This window comes from Xiphophorus couchianus, unplaced genomic scaffold, assembly GCF_001444195.1.
Source record: "Xiphophorus couchianus unplaced genomic scaffold, X_couchianus-1.0 Scaffold1000102, whole genome shotgun sequence".
NCBI lineage: Eukaryota > Metazoa > Chordata > Actinopteri > Cyprinodontiformes > Poeciliidae > Xiphophorus > Xiphophorus couchianus.
Genome location: NW_020963015.1, coordinates 1,091,883 through 1,111,162, shown reverse-complemented (window position 1 = coordinate 1,111,162; position 19,280 = coordinate 1,091,883). Strand labels below are relative to the sequence as shown.

The 19,280-nt window shown below is 46.5% G+C and overlaps 2 protein-coding genes across 3 annotated transcripts; both read right to left on the bottom strand.

The window, feature by feature from the left end:
• Positions 1-95: 95 nt before the first annotated feature.
• Positions 96-4,318, bottom strand: LOC114141416 (zinc transporter ZIP3). Its single transcript, XM_028011960.1, has 3 exons — positions 4,218-4,318; positions 2,326-2,619; positions 96-1,475 (listed from the first exon to the last, which is right to left on the bottom strand). Exons 2-3 carry the CDS (start codon positions 2,530-2,532, stop codon positions 768-770), a joined length of 915 nt encoding a protein of 304 aa, XP_027867761.1. The 5' UTR covers positions 2,533-2,619; positions 4,218-4,318; the 3' UTR covers positions 96-767.
• A 1,050-nt stretch (positions 4,319-5,368) lies between these two features.
• On the bottom strand, positions 5,369-12,165 carry sgta (small glutamine rich tetratricopeptide repeat co-chaperone alpha). Of its 2 annotated transcripts, XM_028011948.1 has the most exons (13): positions 12,019-12,164; positions 9,724-9,848; positions 9,537-9,640; positions 9,380-9,470; positions 9,187-9,286; positions 9,012-9,116; positions 8,060-8,195; positions 7,926-7,988; positions 6,571-6,608; positions 6,449-6,500; positions 6,276-6,412; positions 6,078-6,201; positions 5,369-5,775 (listed from the first exon to the last, which is right to left on the bottom strand). In XM_028011948.1, the coding sequence occupies exons 2-12, from the start codon at positions 9,821-9,823 to the stop codon at positions 6,090-6,092; spliced, it is 1,038 nt and encodes a 345-aa protein (XP_027867749.1). In that variant the 5' UTR covers positions 9,824-9,848; positions 12,019-12,164; the 3' UTR covers positions 5,369-5,775; positions 6,078-6,089. The 2 variants fall into 2 exon arrangements, with proteins under 2 accessions (XP_027867749.1, XP_027867748.1); XM_028011947.1 differs by having other exon boundaries at positions 6,276-6,500; positions 12,019-12,165.
• Positions 12,166-19,280: the final 7,115 nt, after the last annotated feature.

The following is a 19,280-nucleotide window of genomic DNA, read 5'->3' as shown; positions in this document are numbered from 1 at the left end:
GGAATAATAATGTAACATGATAAAAATATTAAAAACAGTTGATTTTACACGATACTGGCCCTTTAAATAAATCAGTTCAGTTCTGGACTCCAAGCTCCTGTTAAAACAATAAAACAAAACCACTAACTTTAATCTGAAAAACTTCGACAGATTGTTCTGCTAATCTCAACAGGATGAATGATTTCATCACACACTTCACCATGACCAGAGATCATCTCTGGATTAAACAGAATCTGACCGAACCTCCAGGTTCTGACAGATCGCACATCATAGTCTGGTTCTGATCCAATTACTTCACACTGCACAAATCAGCAACGATCAGAACTCAAACAGATCTACAGGAGGGACAACCGGAAGTGATGTCACACAGGGTGGAGGTCCTGGTTCTGATGGTGAGGGACCCTCAGTGGCTCTGTTCAGGTTCTGGTTCAGATATGGAACCAGTTCTGATCCATTCTGGTCAGAACCTGCAGAACGGTTCTGAGCCTGCCAGACGAGGTTCAGGGTCAAACATTCGATTCAATTAAAATGTTAATCTAGAACATTAATAAAACAGCAGAACATCTCGGGGTTCACCGCCCAGCGCCACCCGCAGGAGGCAGCAGGCACCGCGCCATCAATACCTGCAAGTCTTACGGTCAGGGGTCAAAGGTCAGGAATAGGGGTTCCCTCTTGAGGTCTTTTATTCAAGTTGTAGTTCCTGCTCTCCACAGCAGTTGGAGAGAGCAGAGTGGCCCCGCCCCATCCTGCGGGCCCTGCCCCGGCCATCACCACCTGACGAGCAGCAGCGCGGCGAGCGCGGCGTATCCCAGGACGAGGCAGAGCACCTTGAGCAAGCGGTCGTTCCTCTGCTCCAGCTCCGGACTCAGGACCTCCATGAAGGTGACGAAGAGGAAGGTCCCGGCGGCGAGGCCCTGCAGCAGCAGCGACGCCACTCCGGCCGCCAGCGTCCGCGCCGCCTCCACGCCCATCCCCGCTGCCGCGCCCAGAGGGATCATCATGGCGACGGCGGCGGCCAGCTTGGCGGCGTCTTTCATGCCCAGCGCCGCCTTGGCCACGCTGATGCCCAGCGCGGCGGCGGCCAGCGTCTCGTGGACGGCCACGCCCAGCAGCAGGCCGCCCAGCTTGGAACCGTCCTCCTGCAGGCCCAGCGCCACGCCTTCGAACAGCGAGTGGGCCGACAGCGCAAGAACCAGGCCTGCCAGCCGCAGAGGCCCCGCCCCCGCCAGCTGGCCCGGTCCAAAGTGTCCGTGGCGATGGCCGCCGCCCAGGAAGGGGGCGTCATACTCTGAGTCGCTGCCGGGTTCCGAGCCGCCGGCGTTGAACGTCTCCAGGGCGATGAAGGACGGCTTCTCCTTCCTGAAGGTCAGGACGGCCTGCTCAACAAACAGCGTGATGAAGAAGCCCACCATCATCATGGTCTCAGCCAGCGGGTAGTCGCTGCTGACCTGCAGCTGCTGCAGGACGCCGGCCGCCTGCAGGGGGAGGGGCCAAGGTTGATTTTTACCACTAAAATAACTATAATTAATCATATTTTCAAATTTACCAATATTTGTGGAACAAACACTGGAGAAAATAGTAAAGAAGCATGAAAGAGTCGAGGCAAAACTCCAGCTGATTTTTGATGAGGGATTATCTTCACATTATGAAGCAAAGGGGCCACGAGGAACTGTTCACTTACTGTATCTTTTATCATTTATTGTGAACATTTCTTATCATGACTAGAATTTTCATTTATTAACTGCATTAATGTGGTTAAAAAACAAAACTGGCTTTATTAGGAATGTTGCTGTGACGACTTCCTGAAGGCGGAGCTTCAGAAAGAGCAGGCGTTCTTAAAGGGACAGATGCCCAATTTCAAGGCGTTAAATATTGAAGTCATATTTGATATACATAGTATTTCTATTAGAGCTAAAGGTAAAATAGTTACTTGATAGTGCCTTAAAATGGCCCAACATGCCTGGAAAACACCGTCCCTTTAAATATCTTACTGAAATCAGCTGCTTATGAAACCATTTTCTCCTAGCTGGTGTGTGTGTGTGTGCGTTTGTTTCTAATACCGTGTGGGGACCATTTTCCTGACATATACTACGACCCGCTGCTCCTTGTGGGGACCGAAGCCTGGTCCCCACAAGGGGAAACGTTGTTTTAGGGTCAGGGGTCAGATTTAGGACTAAGGTGTGAATTGAGTTTTGGTTAGGGTTAGGTATGTAATGGTTAGGGTAAAGGTAAGGTTTAGGCTGTAGAAATGAATGGAAGTCAATGGAAAGTCCCCGAAAAGATAGCTGCGCAAACGTGTGTGTGTGTGTGTGCGTGTGTGTGTACCTTGTCTCTGACGGCCGGCAGCAGAGCGTTGAAGCACGTTGCCAGGAACACGCCTCCTCCGAAGCAGTTGCCAAGCGCCAGGCCCCGGTGGTAGCGCCCCGCCTTCTCGCTGTCGGCCAGCAGGAGGCGCACCGGCACCAGGATGCCGGCCAGCATCAGCGCAGACAGGCCCAGAAGGCCCAGCAGCTTCACCACCAGGAGCTGCATCCTGAGCTGCAGACGCTACCAGCAGCACAGTGACATCACTTCCTGTGTGGTGGGCGTGGAGGAGCTGCAGCGTCTCTACAGGTTAAACTGGTGGAGACACAAACAAAGCAGCTGTTACTGGGAGTCTGCTGGAGTTCTGGTTCTTCAGCAGCAGCAGCTGATTACTGGGTTATTCTGGGTCACAACCAGAACCAACGGGTCTAAACTGAAGCACAACCTCAAAGTTTCCATTAAATAATAAACAGAAAAATGTATTTATTCTTTACATTTTTAATACTGATTCACCTCAACACATAAAACATAGAAACTAATTCCTGTAATTCCTGCCCTTCATGTCCAAAATAGGAAGGAAGAAGTGAATCGACTACAGGAAATTCACCTTTCCTTGCTTCATTTATTTAAAGCTGCAGTATGTAACTTTTATAGGAAATATTTTCCATATTTCTTCAAACTGTCACCATGTTGTGACAGGTTGATATGAGCCAGATAATGTGTGAAAAGATCGTTGACTTCCACCCTCTCCGTGAGCTGCTTTCCGAAGAAATGCACCAAAAACATTTGGTGCAATCAGAGCCAGGAGGCGGGTCTTAGCACTGTCAATCAACTCATGTACTTGCTGCTCAATATGCTAATGGAGAAGAAACAACTTACTGTTACAGGAAAGCCATTTATCGGCCATCATTGTAACCATGCTAACTAGCCTAGTATCCAGGACAGGCTATGCTAGCTGCAGCTTAGCAGAGAACAAAGGGGGGAACAGCAGCACCTAGCAGAGAGTGATTGACAGCACTAAGATGCTCCTCCTGGCTCTGACTGGTTGTTTGTAGTTACCACTGGGAAAAAGCAGGCGGATCGGCGCAGCGTTGTACCGATCTGTCATAGTGAAGAGCTGAGACAAAAAGCAAAGCTTTCAATTTATCGGTCAATCTACGTTCCTACGCTGATCTATGGTCATGAAAAGAATGAGGTCACAGATACAAGCGAAATGGGTTTTCCCTGTAGGGTGTCTGGGCTCGCCCTTAGAGATACGGTGAGAAATTCGGTCATCCAGGAGGGACTCAGAGTAGAGCCGCTGCTCCTTCACATCGAGAGGAGCCAGTTGAGGGGCATCTGGTCAGGATGCCTCCTGGACGCCTCCCTGGTGAGGAGTTCAGGTCCCACCGGGAGGAGGGGATGTGTAAAAAATATATTCTTTTATACACCTTTAATCCCGAGTTAGCCTGTTTTTTTTTTCTTCTCTGATTTATTCATATTTCCTGGTTTCTTCCTGATTTATTCCCAGCAGGAGTGTTCAGTAGCTTTGCGCTGTCACTTTCTGCTCCGGGTCCAGGTCTAATGTTTCTGAACAGAACCAGCCCAGAACCTGCTGGTTTCATTTCTGTTCTTTATTTCCTGTCAGCAGCAGGTTCTGGTCCAAATGAGCAGGTTCTGGTGAATTAGCATCTGGTGCTGGTTCAGCGCTCTTCGGTCCAGAAAAAAGTCCAGATTAATTAAAAACGTCACAACAACCTACTTCCAGTAAGCTGTTCTGCTAACAGTAGCTAGCTAAAGCAGCCAACTGGGCAGGCTCGGAACCGGACCGCTGGGTTAGAATAGCTGTTCTGGACCAAGTTACTGAAGGTCACGGAGCATCTTTAGAACCACAGGAACCGGCTCCACCCCAAACAGAACCACACCGTGTTTACCTGCTCGAACATCTGTCCTCTGCTCCGGCAGGTGCATCAAAACACTTCCGTTTCAGCGTCAGACTCAACGTGCGCACTGATTGGTGGGTTCCTAGTGACGTAGAACCCCGCTCTAAAGCGGGTTTTTTTCTGTATTTACGCCTAAAAACGTAAATAGGTGTTTTGACGGTCATTTTGTTCCAGCTTTTGTTATTAAAGCAGAACTGGAAGTTTTTACTTCAACATTTTTATTTTTTATTAAAACCTTTTTTCTCTTTTACAAACATTTACAATCAAATGCTTGGCCTCTTCTTACTGGATCCTGAAATGGTTCTTTCAGTTGGAACATTTTCTGCAACAAGCTCCTGCGGTTGTGATGCAAAGCGATGAAACCAAGACAAAGACTTCAGAACATCTGTTCCTCTTGTAACAGTAAACTGTCTGCTGATTAGGCAGATTTAACTTAAATGGAAAATACGTTTTAAATGTTGGTTTTCAAAATATGTTTGAAATACTTTGAAGGAAATGCTGTAACCCTGATGCCCTGCCAACACACCGGCTAGTCAAACTCCAGAGGAGTCTTGCCTTGTTTCCACTGAGCAGCACAGATCGGTTCGGAACCGAACCAAACAGAACCGCTGAGCGGAAACACGGCATTCAGAATCCTCCAGCCGGGTCAGAGAGAAACCAAGAGGAACAATCATCATCTGTTGTTCAGATCCTGCTGATCCACCTCCTTGGCTTTTGCAGCTCCTCTTTAATAAACTGTTCATACATTCAGAAACCAGGCAGAAACAATCTGCTGCTGCTTCCTGTTCTGATGCTGAACGTCCTCGTTCTCCACAGGTTTGCATTTTAACTTCATTTTACTTGACATTTTATTTGAGCTGTTGAAATGTCAATCGGCTGCTTCCGGTTGTAAATATCTCCATTGTTGCCATGGTTACGCATTATAGCAACTGCCCAAAAGGGTTTTGAGGCGATGAAACAACAAACAGAAATCTATATTTCATGAAATCCTTCTTCTGTCTGAACCAACCTGCAGGTTCGCTCCAGATCTTTAAACTCCTCCATCATGGCTTCCAGCAGTCATCACCAAACCAGGAGGGAGAAGCTGAAACCATGTTCGGTTACCATGGAAACAACAAGCAGACCGCAGACAAGAGGAGGAGTAAAATGGTGAGATGCTCTTTTTAATACAGGTGTCAAACAGCCTGGCTCCTGCAGCTCCAGGTGGAGGAGCCGCTCTCATTTACAGCGGAGCTCAAACTGCCTCTCAGCCAGCCAGAGACCCAGAAACAGGCAGAGATGCTTCTTCAGATACAGTCTGCTGCTTTCAGAGGAAATGAAACACATTTGAAGCTGTGGAAGGTGTGATGGTGGAAAACGCTGCCCTGCAGAGACACACAGAGCTGCAGGAGCAGAGAGGGGTTGGTGTTCCTGAACAAAGCCGACACTCGCTCATGCTGCCATTACACAGTTATTGGAAAACAAAACATTTCCTTAAAGTCCTTTGGGTTTTACAGTCCAATCAGAAAGGAAATCAAACCAGATGCTGCCTCCACCAAACCTGTCCAACCTGGAAGAGACAGAGAGAATCAGACCATCACATCCATACCAGCAGCAGGAATCTGGGTTATTTAGAGAGAAACAATAGAATTAATGTTTTGCCTTTTTATGTATTCATCAAATGTCAGTTTCAAACTTACTAAGTAAATCTGTAGCTTCAAAATAAACTGCAAGTTAAATAGTTAGCTTGTATGGCAGCAGTAAAACTGAAGCTTGGTGGTGGCACCATCATGATGTGGGACTGAATAATTCAAAGTAATTAAATCTTAAGGGTCAGTAATAATAATCTGATCAGTAATAATCAATGCGTACCGTTCAGAAGCGTCACTGCTGCTCCTCGTTCCCGGCGCTGGGCGTCCGGTTGCGTATCTGACTCCTCAGCTGTTCGATGAGTTCGGGGTTCTGCTGCTGCATCTGCTGGGCGAACTGCTGCCCCCTGCAGGCCGAGCAACAGACTGCAGTCAACAACAGCGCCGCCCTTCAGGCCTGACTGAAGGAGCAGGAACTCACGCCTGGATGAGGCCGGAGAGATCCGCGGGTCCCTGAGCTGCTGAGGCTCCACCCACTCCTCCTCCTACTCCTCCTCCTCTTCCTCCTCCTCCACCACCTCCACCTCCTACTCCTCCCGCTCCAGCACCGCCGCCGACCCCCCCGCTGCCGCCGACCCCCCCGCTGCCGCCGACCCCCCCGCCTCCTCCAGTCGCTCCGTACGCGCCTGACATCATCCCGGACATCCTGAGAGAAACCATGGAAACGGATCAGGGGTGGAGAGGAGGAGGAGGAGGGATGAAGGTGAGAAACTTACAGCTGCTGAACCTGAGGGTTGTTCATGAGGGTCGACGCCTGCAGAGAGAGCAGCATCAGTCAACACATCACAACATTCAAGGTCAGTTCAATGGCACTGACAGAAATTCATAAACTGATGTCATGTGAGCCAACATGGAGCTGGCTCTGTTTTCATCCTGATGAAGGCTGAAGCACTCCCATTTCCACAGCTCATCATCATCTTCCTCGCTTTAAAAGGAAACCAGTCTCATCTAGATATTTTCAGTGGATCTTCCTGCCGCGTGTTCAGACCGATCTGGTCCAGGATCAGGAATATTCCCCATGGTGGATCATCTTGTTACCGGAAGATAAACCAGAGCGCAGCCTGTTGAAGGTGGCGTTAGCCAATCAGACCAAACAGCTGCCATGATGGACCAGGAAGTCCAGTGGATGTTGGAGAACAGCCAGAGAAAAATTTGGATAATTTTTTCTGTTAAAGTTCCCAAACTGTTGCCATGGTTTCTTAGCAGTCGGTCATGTTTGTTTACTCTGAACTCACGTGTGATCTTGGGAGGTTTTGTAAGATTTCTGAAATCTTAATGTTGGTGTGGTGTGACTCTATGTGGCTCAGATTTATTATCGTTGATTCGGCCGGGAGGAGGAAGAGTTCTCCAGTGTGTGAACCAGACAGCAGCTGTTTTCTCCTCCTTCCCTCAGATTATGAACGCCGAGCATCGACATGGTCCCAAGCTTCATTTTTTAAAGCCACTGTGAAATCCTTCATCCTCGTCATCAACAGGCTGCAGCCCTGAACTCCTCGTCTTGCACTCTTCAGCTGGAAATCATTTTTACTGCTTTTCTCAGCGTTTTTACATTTCCCTCCATCCCTGCAGTTCAGCGCCGACCCACTAGAGGCAGTCACAGAAACGGTTCTGTGTGTTACATTATTCTACCTTTCCAAGAACAATTCAAACACTTCCCAATGAGCGAGTCAGAATGGCTGAACTCATCTTGTTTTTCAGATGTAAAGCATCATAACGCTCCAGAATCCAGACCAGATCTGGCCAGAACCAGCTGACCCTATAAGGCACGGGTGTCAAACTCCAGTCCTCGAGGGCCACTGTCCTACAGTTTTTAAATGTGCCACAGGTACAAAACACTGGAATGAAATGGCTTAATTACCTCCTCCTTGTGTAGATCAGTTCTCCAGAGCCTTAATGACCTAATTATTCTATTCAGGTGTGGTGCAGCAGAGGCACATCTAAAAGTTGCAGGACACCGGCCCTTGAGGACTGGAGTTTGACACCCCTGCTATAAGGTCTTCCTGCTCTCATGCATGCAGACGATCAGCTGATCATTTCTTTACTTCTGTGCGTTCGGTCCGTCAGAGCTCACCATGTTCATGAAGCCGGGGTTGCTAAGCAACCCAGCCAGGTCGATTCCTCCCAGACCCGCCGACTGAAACAGAAGAAGAAGAAGAATGAAGCAGAGACAAAACCAGCCCAGGTCGGACCCGGTCCGGTTCTTACCGGGCTGGACGTCTCCATCTTCTCCTCGGCGATCTTCATGTTGGTCTTGTAGGTGTCATTATCCGGGTCGAGCTCCAGAGCCTTCCGGTAGTAACCCACTGCCTCTGTGTGCTTATTGAGGCTGGCCAGCGCCAAACTGACACCAGAACCAGAACCAGAGAGAGAGAGAGGGGCGAGTCAGGAGGAAGAAACATGGCTGAGGAGGCGGAGCTTCAAACTGAGCGGAAATTATCTGAAACATCTGAATGTTTGGACGGATCAAAGTGGTTCTGAGGAAGAACTCCTGGCTTCAACCGACCAGAGTTTCCTCCAGTGGATCATCAGCCTGATGGGCCGCCAGGCTTTACTTGATGTTCTGTCTGTGCTGCAACTTGATCAGGTTTATGTAAATGAGCCACAAACCCAGCCACGTGTTATTCCTCAATAGTACTGAATTCAACTGAATCAATAACCAGAAAATTTAAATATGGCGCCAAGCTGCTGACATTATTAAACAAAGAAAACTAATACAAAAAATTATTTTGTACCCAAAAAATATTTAGTTAAGCATACAAAGACTTATTGTCAATTTTAGGTCATTTTTCTTTAAATTTATTTGACTTTTATATGTGACCGTGGCCAACCTCCGGTGTCGGGGGCCTGAACTGGAATCTCATTCACACAGCGCTCTTCCTGCTAAAATATCAGCACCACTAAGAGTTTCGATACAGATTTGGTGGAACCTGGGAGAAGGGGCGGGGCTTAATTATTCAAACTTAAAACCAATGAGTGATAGTTGGTCATTATGTGCTGGGATGTATAGATGAACAAACTGAGCTCAAACAGAAAGATTCAAATCATAGCATCAGATTGTTGTCATGAGATTTAGTTTTTGCACTTTTACAAAGTAAACTATCCGGCTGCTTCAAAGCTTAGATTGAAATATGAATGTAGATGTTTCTGTTGGTCTCACCCCATCCGGCCGTACGCCTTGCTGTAGTTCGGGTCGATCCTGATGGCCCGTTCACAGTCCTGCACGGCGCCGGCGTAGTTCCCCAGCTTGCTGTATGCCGCAGCCCTGAAACCACAGCAGGACATGGGTCAGAACCGGGCGGCTGGAGGTCCGGCTGGACTGGGTTCTGGCCCACCTGTTGCAGTAGTAGACGGCGTTCTGAGGGTTCAGGGCGATGGCCTTGGAGTAGAACTCCACGGCTGCTGCAAAGTTTTCCACCTTCATCTGGTCGTTCCCTGCAGAGCAGAAAACACAAGAAAACAGATCCGCATGAGACAGATCCTCCAGAGCCAACCTGAACCAGAACCACAACCACAACCTGAGCCCACCATCAGTTTTCAGCCGCTCCGCCTCGGCTTTCTGCTCTTCTGTTGGAGAACTCGGCGCTGTGTTGTTGTTGGCATGGGACTCGGCTGGGAACTGGAAGACACAGAACCATCAGAACCATCAGGTTCCTCTGGACTTCCTCCAGCAGCAGGAACTGACCTTGGCCGTAACCGAGGCGAAGATCTCTGGTAGCGTCATGGGAACAGCCAGACTCTGGTCGTCCGTAGAAACGTCAAAAGCCGTCTCCAGACATTGGACTGCAACTGGAAGACAACATGGAGATGTCAGACAGCAGACCCGGAGCAGAACCGGTCTGGACCCGATTCCGGCTGTGCTCAGGACTCACCCTCCAGGCTCTCCTGGGCGTCGGAGGTCAGGTCTCCGGCCTGCAGCTGGTCATGGAGGAACTGGATGATGGAGAAGGCGAGGCGCTTGCTGTCCGTCATGGTGGACGGTCTGTTGGAGCCACACCTGGACAGGGGACAGAGGACGCGCCTTCATCACAGGACTAATGGGTTAGTTCACTGGTGTGGATCGAGCTGATCCAAACGGGAACATGTCTCCATGGAAACAGCAGGGGTTTTTTGTAAATGCTGCCTTGCTGGCACAACCTCTAACCTGACCTATGACCCCAAACAGAAAAATAATCACAGACTCCCATGTTGGAGCTGCAACTGAAGAAAATTCTAGAAAGGATCTGACCTGCGCTTTCTGCCCGACTTCCTGACGAGAGCATAGCAGGCAGATTGGCAGCTGCAGAAAATCATCTGTCTTCAGTCAGATTCCTCTACAGATTTGTTGCAAAACTGACTGCTACAGGAGATCACCATCAACAACTCTGATGATATTTAATTTCCTGGTTATGTTTAGCACCACCTACAGGCGAGGGGGCGTAACTACAGCAGTGTTTCTGTGGGGACGGGGCCTCATGTGGATGAGGATCTCTGAAGCTAAGTCCAATGAGAAATCAAGTGACCATTTCTCATGATCATAAAAAACACAGAACATTTAATCAAGGACTCGCTAAGAATTCCCACCGTGTTCTGTCTTTAAACGCATCAGTATTCAACCCACAACCTCCATCACCAGTGATGTCATCACTTTTAAGTAATCAGTCTATGATAACTAATTACTTAATTAACTCCGCGGTTAGCTAACCCATGCTATTTCTACGAGCTTGGATCTCCTGGTAAATAATTTATTTAGCTTCTGTAAACCAAATTCATGCAGGAGTTGTAGGTTAATGTTGAGTGGTTGTAGGATTCAGGTCCAATGTAGGTCAACGATTCGTGTTTGGACACCAACCATGTGGGGGAACAGTCCCAGCTCACTGTGGCTGTACGGCTGGGGAGGTTACATTTCATTTATGTAGCTATTTTTTTTATTTAGCATGAAAGTCCCATTGAATAAACATATTTTCTGTCCGGGACTCGGCACTGAGCTAGCTGCTAACAACATTAGCATTCTGAGGACAACAAAGCTAAGGCATAGAAATAATATATCTTACCTTACATATGAATGCTTGTCTTTCTTAGTACCTGTCCAGTAAAATATCTGAAAATACAATTGAAACGATGCGATCCTTGTATGTTAGAAACTCGGCGCTGCAAACTGGCATTGTTAGTTTCTGCACCTCCTGTTTTTAACTGTAGATCGTTGATCCACTCTCCTCTTTTTTCGGTAAGTTTTTAAAATTAACTCCCTTGTGACCGACTACATTCGAAACACGAAAATAACGTTTATCTTTCTCTCTATCAGAACGGCTGGAACAACCGTACAGGACTCAGACTTTAGACATTTTGATGCTGGATCAACAGAAATAAATGGGCTGCATTTACTTCCGGCCCTCCATCTGCATTGGGTGACGTCGGTGCTACGTCATCTGAAACCCAGCAATTTAATAACGTCAAAACAGCAGATTTTATCTAAAGGAGAATTACGACAGATCAGTGGGGAGAGAAATCATCTTCCAACTGAAAGGTTGTGGGTTTGATTCCAGCTTTACGTTGATCTGCCTCAGAGCAAGGCACTAAGGCGCTCAGTCTGCTGGGATTTAAAAGCGGCTGTTTAATCAAGTTTCTGACTCTCGGTGGGTTTATTTGATATTTTTATTCTGTTTCCGTGGGTTGTTCTGAGTGGGCTCCACGCCACGCACATCGAACCGGGATTAGCCGTAAGAATGTTCTGGCACCACCGGACCCGGGATCAGCATCTGGTCCCAGCTAATGATCCAGAACCAGTTCCTGGCTCTGAGCTGAAGCACAACCGACACCCGCAGGTGTCTCAGTTCTGAAGGAGTTCGGTACTGAGCCAGACCCAGTTTCCAGGTTGGCTAACCTTCTTCTATAAGCTGGAGCCTCTAGATGTGAACATCCGAAAACTTCCAGAGCCTCTAATACGCGCCGAACCGAGCAGCAGGTCCAGATGTCTGAACCGGAGGAGGAAATGGATTCTTAGTTCGGCGCAGTTTTCTGTCCCGCGGAGTTTTTATTGTTTTTAGGTGGAGTTCGGGGCGAACGCCAGCTCACGGTGCTATCGCCCCCAAAGTTAACGGTCCCATCAAAGTTCTGGTTCTGCCGTCAAACTAACACGGTTCTGGTTCCGGTTCAGAGCCAGAAAGACATCTGCGGGTGGTTCCTACCTGGTGTCTCCGGGAATCAGGTGAAAAACCGCCAGGTAATCCCGACGTCAGCCGCGCTGAGTAACCTCGCTATGCTAGCTAGCTCTGGAGCTGCCGCGGGGAGATGATGTCAACCGGAAGCGCCGTGACGTAGCGGTTTAAAAATCACCCAGAGACGTAAATATTTTAATTAAAAAAACAAACCCTGTGATAAACTGGCGAACTGCCCGGACCGTTGGCTGAAGATAGGTACCAGCATTTAATTAATTAATTTTTTAAAACTTTTTTTATTATTTTTATTTACTATTTAAATTATAAGCTTTAAACAAACACAAGTTAAATCATTTTATACCAAAGACTGTAAAATGTTCTGTTCTCCAGAACCACAAGGTTCTGCAGTTACTAATACACAAGAAGCAAAAGCCTTTAAAAAACTGGCTGCTCATCCAAGGTGATTCATAGAAAGTTTAGTGGAAGGAAAAAGTATGGAGGGAAAAGGTGCACAAACAACTATCCTTGTTTTAAAGCATCCCTGGACCCGACAGGTCAAGGCCAACCATGAGCTGTTTCTCTTGAAGTTCTTGAAGGGCTGAACCCGAGACATTAAGGACATTCAACCCGAGTCTCATCATCCAGAACCTCCAGTAGAACCCTCAGGTCCGAGAGCTGCAGGGTGATTCCGGTTCTGATCCAGAGAAACAATATCCTTCACTTTACACATAACTACCTCAGATGTTTCACCTTATTGGCAGAACATTATGACCACTGATGTCTGGATCATTAAGCTCCAATATTACAACAACATTGAAAAAGTATTTCATATCCAAGAGATAACAAAAAACAGCAAATGATAAAAACTTGAAATAAGAAAAAATATACGTACATTTAATTGTACGTATTAACATATAAATACATTTAAATTGTACATATTACAAATATTTCTTTGTCTTTATTGTTTTTTGTTGTTCTCTGAATCTGAGAATGTATCTAGATACTATTTGACATCTATAATAAAGAGGTCAAAAATGGATTTCCTTTGCATCATTTTTGATTGATAAGATTGATAAGAAATATGGAAGAGGAATTTTTCAACTTTTCAAATCTGTGATAAACATTTTCAGAATAAAGAGGGGAAATCTAATTATTGTAAATGCTTTAAAGCCTTTTTATTTAGTTTAAAATAAAAAGTCAGCACTGTCCCTTTAATGAGTCACATTTACATACAATTCAACAAATTCTGATCAAATCAATAACTAAAAGCCCCTTTTGTAAAGTTCGGGATGTTTAGCTATAACAACTTGTTTTGAGTAGGAGATTCGCTCCTCTTGTGCCTTCTGAGCTCCCGTAGTTCCCTTTCCTTTTCCTGCTGCTGAGAGGTGAGTTCAATATGGAGCCTCCGCTGCTCCTCCTCTGTTTTCTTTCTAAGTGTCTCCATTTATCTTCTAGCAATCACTCTGAAATGTTCACGGTTTGCTTTATTATCTAGTCGGGGCGGCTCATTTCCCATTTTAACGGTAAATATCAGTTTTATTAGCGGTTTTTGTGGAGCCAGTTTAAACGACATTTAACGCAAAGCCCCCTGGTGGCACGTCGCGCTACTACATGTATAATGTAAGAAAAATGTAAATATTATATTTTAATATTATTGATCTCTGTTTTAGTAATATACGTTTTATACAAATGAATGGAGTCATTGTTAATTATATTGTATTTTAGAATTGAGCAGTAATTGACTTAGAGACGTTGATCAGGTGTAGAAATTGAGACAGGCCCTGTGATCTGTGGTGTTTGACCTTAATGACCGTTTTTAAGAGTCTGAGGACACCAACCTGTGAAGCCTTGGAGTGGCTGCATCATGCTGTGGGGCTGCTTCACAGCAGGAACGACAGCTCCTGCTCCATGATTGAATCCACATGTAAAGACATCAGCCAGGAAGCTGAAGGTTGGACACAGATGTGTCCTCTAAAGAGGACAGTGTCCCTCAGCGACTCACCAGATTAACTACAGTGTGGCTGAAGCTGTGGTTGTGGTCCCTCAGGAGGACAGTCCTCAGAGTTTAGAGGTCAGCGCGTCACTTCTCTGCTTTCTGGAGGCTCCAGAAGTCCAGCTGTCTTCAGGATGTTAGATGTTTCTGCTAAATGTCCTCCTTATGAACACGAGGTCCGATACCAGGACTTCCAGAGCCTCTAGAAGTCTTCCTGCTCCAGATATCAGGTGAAACGTGTGAGGTGGATACCTGTAAAGGCCTCTAGACGGAGGCGTTGCTCTGTCCATGTTGATGTAAAAGTGAGCTTCTGTCTGTTTGTCCCTGCAGGGATGCCGTAGTTCCTGCAGGACGCCACTTTTCTCCCAGGTTCGTCCTCATGGTGAAGAAGGTGAGCAAAGATCCAGAAGTTTACATAAACCCAGTAAAAGACACAAAAAGTTAAATCAGAACAAAATTTTGTTGTTTTAGATCAGAATCAACAAAATGATTTATTTTTGTAAATGTCAGAAAATGAAGTGAGAACATTTATTTGTACGTTTGCATAAATCTCCTCAGTATTTGTCTGATGTGGGTCAAATATTTTGGGTCGTCTTCCACAAACCTCTGATAGGTTAACTGACACTGAGTTAGTTAGCCGTTTACCTGTGGATGTATTTTAATGATGCACCTGGAAAACTCTGCTTCCTGGTTCGACTCAGTGGGAAAGTCAGCAAAAATCAGCCCACACATTACATGGTTACATTTTTACAAAACAAAATTTTTTTACTTGTATCATCTTATCTGTGAAGAATCAGGGTGGAACCGTCACAGCACGATGGGAAGCTGCGAGAGGAACTGAAGAACTTCATCCACTAGGTGGCATCGAGAGGAAAGAACCTAATGTGAAAATATTAAGGCAACATCTAAACACATCAGTAGGAAGTTAAAACTCTGGATGGACAACAACCCTCATCATGCAGAGTGGTTAGAAAGTGGCTTAAGAAGAGGAAAGTCAATGTCCTGCTGTGGCCGTCACAAAGTCCTGATCTCAGTCCTGTGGAGAAGTTGTGGACAGATCTTAGATGGCCTACAAACCTGACCCAGTTCTACCGGTTCTGTCAGAAGTAATGGAGCAGAACTCCAGTACACTATGAAGAGAAGCTTGAGGAAGGAAACCCAAAAGTTTTGACACAAGACATACAATTTAAAGACAATGCTACTAAACATTGAGGACATGTTTGCTAACTTCTGAATTTGAAGAGAGATACAAAAAATCTCTAGAAAATGTTCTCGCTGCTTTTCTGACATTTAGCAGATATCCAATGTTCTTGGTTCCATGTCTGGTTCCTGTTTCTCTGCAGAACTTGCAGCTGGAGCCCTGCAGAACATCAGGACGTCTTCCTGCTGCAGCAGACACAGGGAGAGGGTCTGCCATGGCGCCTGGTTCTGGACAGGGTGGATAAGGAGCGGTCCGGTCCATCTACCCGCAGGCACACATGGGGAAGGGGAAGGATCTGAGTGACTTTGAGAAGGGTCAGATTGTGATGGCGCGCCGTCTGGGTCAGAGCATCTCCAAGACGGCGTCCATCGTCGGATGTTCCCGGGCCGCGGTGGTCAGCACCTTCCAGAAGTGGTCCAAAGAGGGGAAGCTGGTGAATCAGAGACTGGGTCACGGACGGAGGAGACTCATCGATGAAAGCGGAGAGCGACGGCTGACCCAGTTGGTCCAGTCCAACCGGAAGGCCACCGTGGCTCAGATTGCAGAGGAGGTCAACGCCGGTTCTGAGAAGAAGATGTCTGAATGGACGGTCCACCGCAGCCTGCTGCGTCTGGGCCTGAGGAGACGGAGAGGAACCAGGAGCAGGAAGGACGGAGGAGGACATGTGAACGGGGCTTCCCGTCCATCCGTCCCTGATGGTGCAACACAGGACCTCCACTCTGGAAGCTCTGCAGCTCCAGTGGATCAGGAGGACCAACCTTCAGGAGGAACCTTAAAGCAGAAGGAGGAAGATCCGCCAGGAGGAAACTAATGATGATAATCTGGACAATATAAGTCTTTGGGTTCTGGTCGGGTTCTAGATCGGCTGCAGGAACCGAGGAACGTATCAGTGGTGAAGGCTTCCTGACCTTCATCCACCAACTGACCATCAGATTCTCTGGTTCCTTTCTGAAGGCCTCATTTATGCCCCCTGGTGGCCAGAACAGACGTGTCTGCTTCCTCTTCATTAATTCATAATAAAAATCCATTTTATTTGTGCTGCACTGAGAGAAAAAAACAGTTAAAGTATAAATAATATAAACTGTATGTAAAAGATTCAGGTGGTTATTTCTGGTTCCTCAAAGTATCGGAGTGACTTTCCAGAGATGAGGAGCAGAGAAAGCTCCGTCCTCCATGGTGTCTGGCTGGTTTTAGAGGTCATGGGGTCAAAACCAGCCTGGCCACTTTCTTCGTACTCAATTCAACCGTCCCTTCGGTGGTCCGTCCGATTGACCTGGATTCCTCTGGTAGAATTTCAACCAGCAAACAGAATAAGTTGTGAATGATGATGTTGATTTTCTCTTGTTTTATAATTGTAGTCTGCCTGTAGTTTTATCGATGGCAGCGGCGGAAGAGAAGGAAGCCGTTCAGTCCGTGTTGGTCATGTTTCCAAACACTGAATTGACACTAGCAGCCGCCTCGTTTGGATTGGCCCTTCTCGTTTACAGTGTAGGCAATTTCTGGCGGTAACCCATCATGGACAAATGTTAGCAACTGGGTAAATTTAAAACTTCAACACAGGACACGCCTCCAGGTAGCAACCACTGCTCAATAGGTACGAGCCTCTTCCTAGGTAAGGAGCAGCATTTCCATGCTGATAACTGAAGGCAGGGTTAGGAGCGGGGTGGCGGCCATCATGGCTGCTGTCTTGGAGGTTTTCTGTTGCAGAAAGTTGTGGCAGAGCCACATCTTCTCTTGCAGACATATACAGATATACTGTACAACTGTCATCAGTGTAGCGGTGGAAAGAGATGAGAAGTGACCCCTGAGGGACTCCACTAGTCTCTCTCTCCAAGGTAGGTGGAGTTCGCTCAGTTTACAGGTGCAGCATAAACCAACCAAAGAAAAAGAGTATCCGATGGTGAAGCAGATGAAAGGGTGTTGTGGTCCACAGCTCCCAGCAGAGCTGCTTCAGGGCAGTGGACAGAGTGGAAACCAGAGTTGTTTTGTCAGAGATGGTCCTTCAGGTCAGCAGCAAACTTTCTCCAAAGTTTGAAACAAGAATAGAAGATTGGACTTTAATTTGATCATTGGGATCATGAATGGGTTGGGTGGTCTGTTCCTGACCTTTTTAAGGCAGGAGGGCAGGGTCAGGGTGGAGGTTCTGGTTCAGAACCAAGGCAAGGAGTGGTGCGTGTTTTCAACAGGAGGACGATTCATTCTGCTGAAAACAGGGAGGACAGTCGTCTCTGTCTCTGGGCTGGAAGTTGATTAAACCAGATCAGCTGGTCATTCTCAGTTCATTTTAGGCTTCGACTTCAACTAGTCCATTCTTACATAGAATATATGTAACAGCACATACAGACTTTTGATAGAAAGGAACATCTGAACAAGACTTCATCAGAGTTGGTACAGTTCAGAGATGCTCAATACGTCGATCAAGGCGGTTAGGAAACCAGCCAGTCCTTCTGATGATTACCGAAATATTCACTGAGGTCCAAAACGTTAACAAAAAAAATGATCTCAGTAATTATTGTTTCAACAAGGTGTTGCGCAATTCTGTGTGTTTTGGTTCCATTAACAACAACAGAAAAAGGAACTCAAAGACCGACTGACCATCAGAGCAACATCAGCTCACCAGCCTCCGCTGTGTTCAGGGAGCGTGGATTAATAATCTCTGATTAATAATCACGGATTAATAATCTCTGATTAATAATCACGGATTAATAATCTCTGATTAATAATTGCAGAAAAAATATCAAGCCTGAAAACCTGGTATGGTGACAGACTGTTTTGTTTTTAACGTAATCTCTGCTCGGCTTGCGGGCGCAGGTGGTTGCCACGACAACGGGTGTGCTAAACGACAAAGAGTAAAAAGGTCGTCATGGGTTTAGAGCTGATCACCTGTTCAGGTGGTTCTGTTTACCTGTGGCGCGTTCAGAGTTTCTGAACGTTCAATAAACGACAGACTTGGACTAATGACCTGGTTCCTTTGTGAGTTTATGGCACAACAAACATCAAATAGGACAAATATATTTCATTAAGTATTTAACAAACAAATGGCTCCAACCGCAATAATTATATGAAATTAAATTGTCTAATATTTTTTTTAAATAGTTTGGTGTTCTCTGGCGTCTTGCTTTGAGCTCAGAGCCTAAAACTGGGGTCCCCAGTGTGGGTCCTGGAGGGCCGGCATCATGCACGTTTTAGTTCTCTCCCTGGTTTTAGTGACAACCTTTTCAGCATGTCAATGTTCTTCTTAGGCCTTCTAACGAGCCATCATTGGATCCAGGTGTGTTAAACCAGGGAGAGACTAAAACAGGGGTCCCCAAAGTCGGTCCTGGAGGGCCGGCCTCCTGCACGTTTTAGTTCTGCTGGATCAAATGATGGCTCGTTAGAGGCCTAAGAAGAACACTGACATGCTGAGGAGGTTTTTGGTGCCACCAGGGAGAGAACTAAACATGCAGGATGCCGGGCCTCCAGGACCCACTTTGGGCTCCCCTGGCCTAAAAGGAGCTTCATTGGCTTTTCCTCCATCAAACGATATTTATTTTCGTCTCTTATTTAGTCGAAATATTGATGTTGATGAGACTTTATCCAAAATGACAAAGTTTATCAACCTTTATAGCTCTGCTGCTGAAAATGAGGAGCAACATTCACAAATGACATTGAAATCAAATCCAGTCCAACATCTGAGCTGATTCCTCTGGATCCTGTTGGAGGAAAAATATCCCAACTTCACAAGATGTGCTTTAACCTAACAGAGCTCTGTGGTTCCTCCTGTCAGTCTGAAGTTTCACATATTGAGGTCAAAGTTCAGATCTACCATAACTGACTGACATCTGCTGCTCTCAGGTTTGTAACCAACTTGTGACTGAGAAACCAGTAACCTGCTCCCAGTGTCAGAGTCTCACTGAGGAAGAAAGATCACTTTAATATTTCTGCTATAACTGATGGATATGTGCATATAAAATAAGACAATACAGTTTCAATGACAATATTTATATCATCATGTCATGAGGTAGATCTCACCCGGCTGGCGAGAGAAAGTTTTTGCACCCCTGGTACAGTTGATGTGGGATGTTCAGCCAATCAGGTTAAAAATTCAAATTGGATCCA

Coding starts and splice junctions, on each gene's coding strand:
- LOC114141416 (XM_028011960.1), bottom strand. CDS start 2,532: ATGCAGCTCCTGGTGGTGAAGCTGCTGGGCCTTCTGGGCCTGTCTGCG. Junction 1,476..2,325: donor TGCCGGCCGTCAGAGACAAG/GTACACACACAC, acceptor CTCCCCCTGCAG/GCGGCCGGCGTCCTGCAGCA.
- sgta (XM_028011947.1), bottom strand. CDS start 9,823: ATGACGGACAGCAAGCGCCTCGCCTTCTCCATCATCCAGTTCCTCCAT. Junction 9,287..9,379: donor GGAGCGGCTGAAAACTGATG/GTGGGCTCAGGT, acceptor TCTGCTCTGCAG/GGAACGACCAGATGAAGGTG. Junction 6,501..6,570: donor AACCCTCAGGTTCAGCAGCT/GTAAGTTTCTCA, acceptor GGTTTCTCTCAG/GATGTCCGGGATGATGTCAG.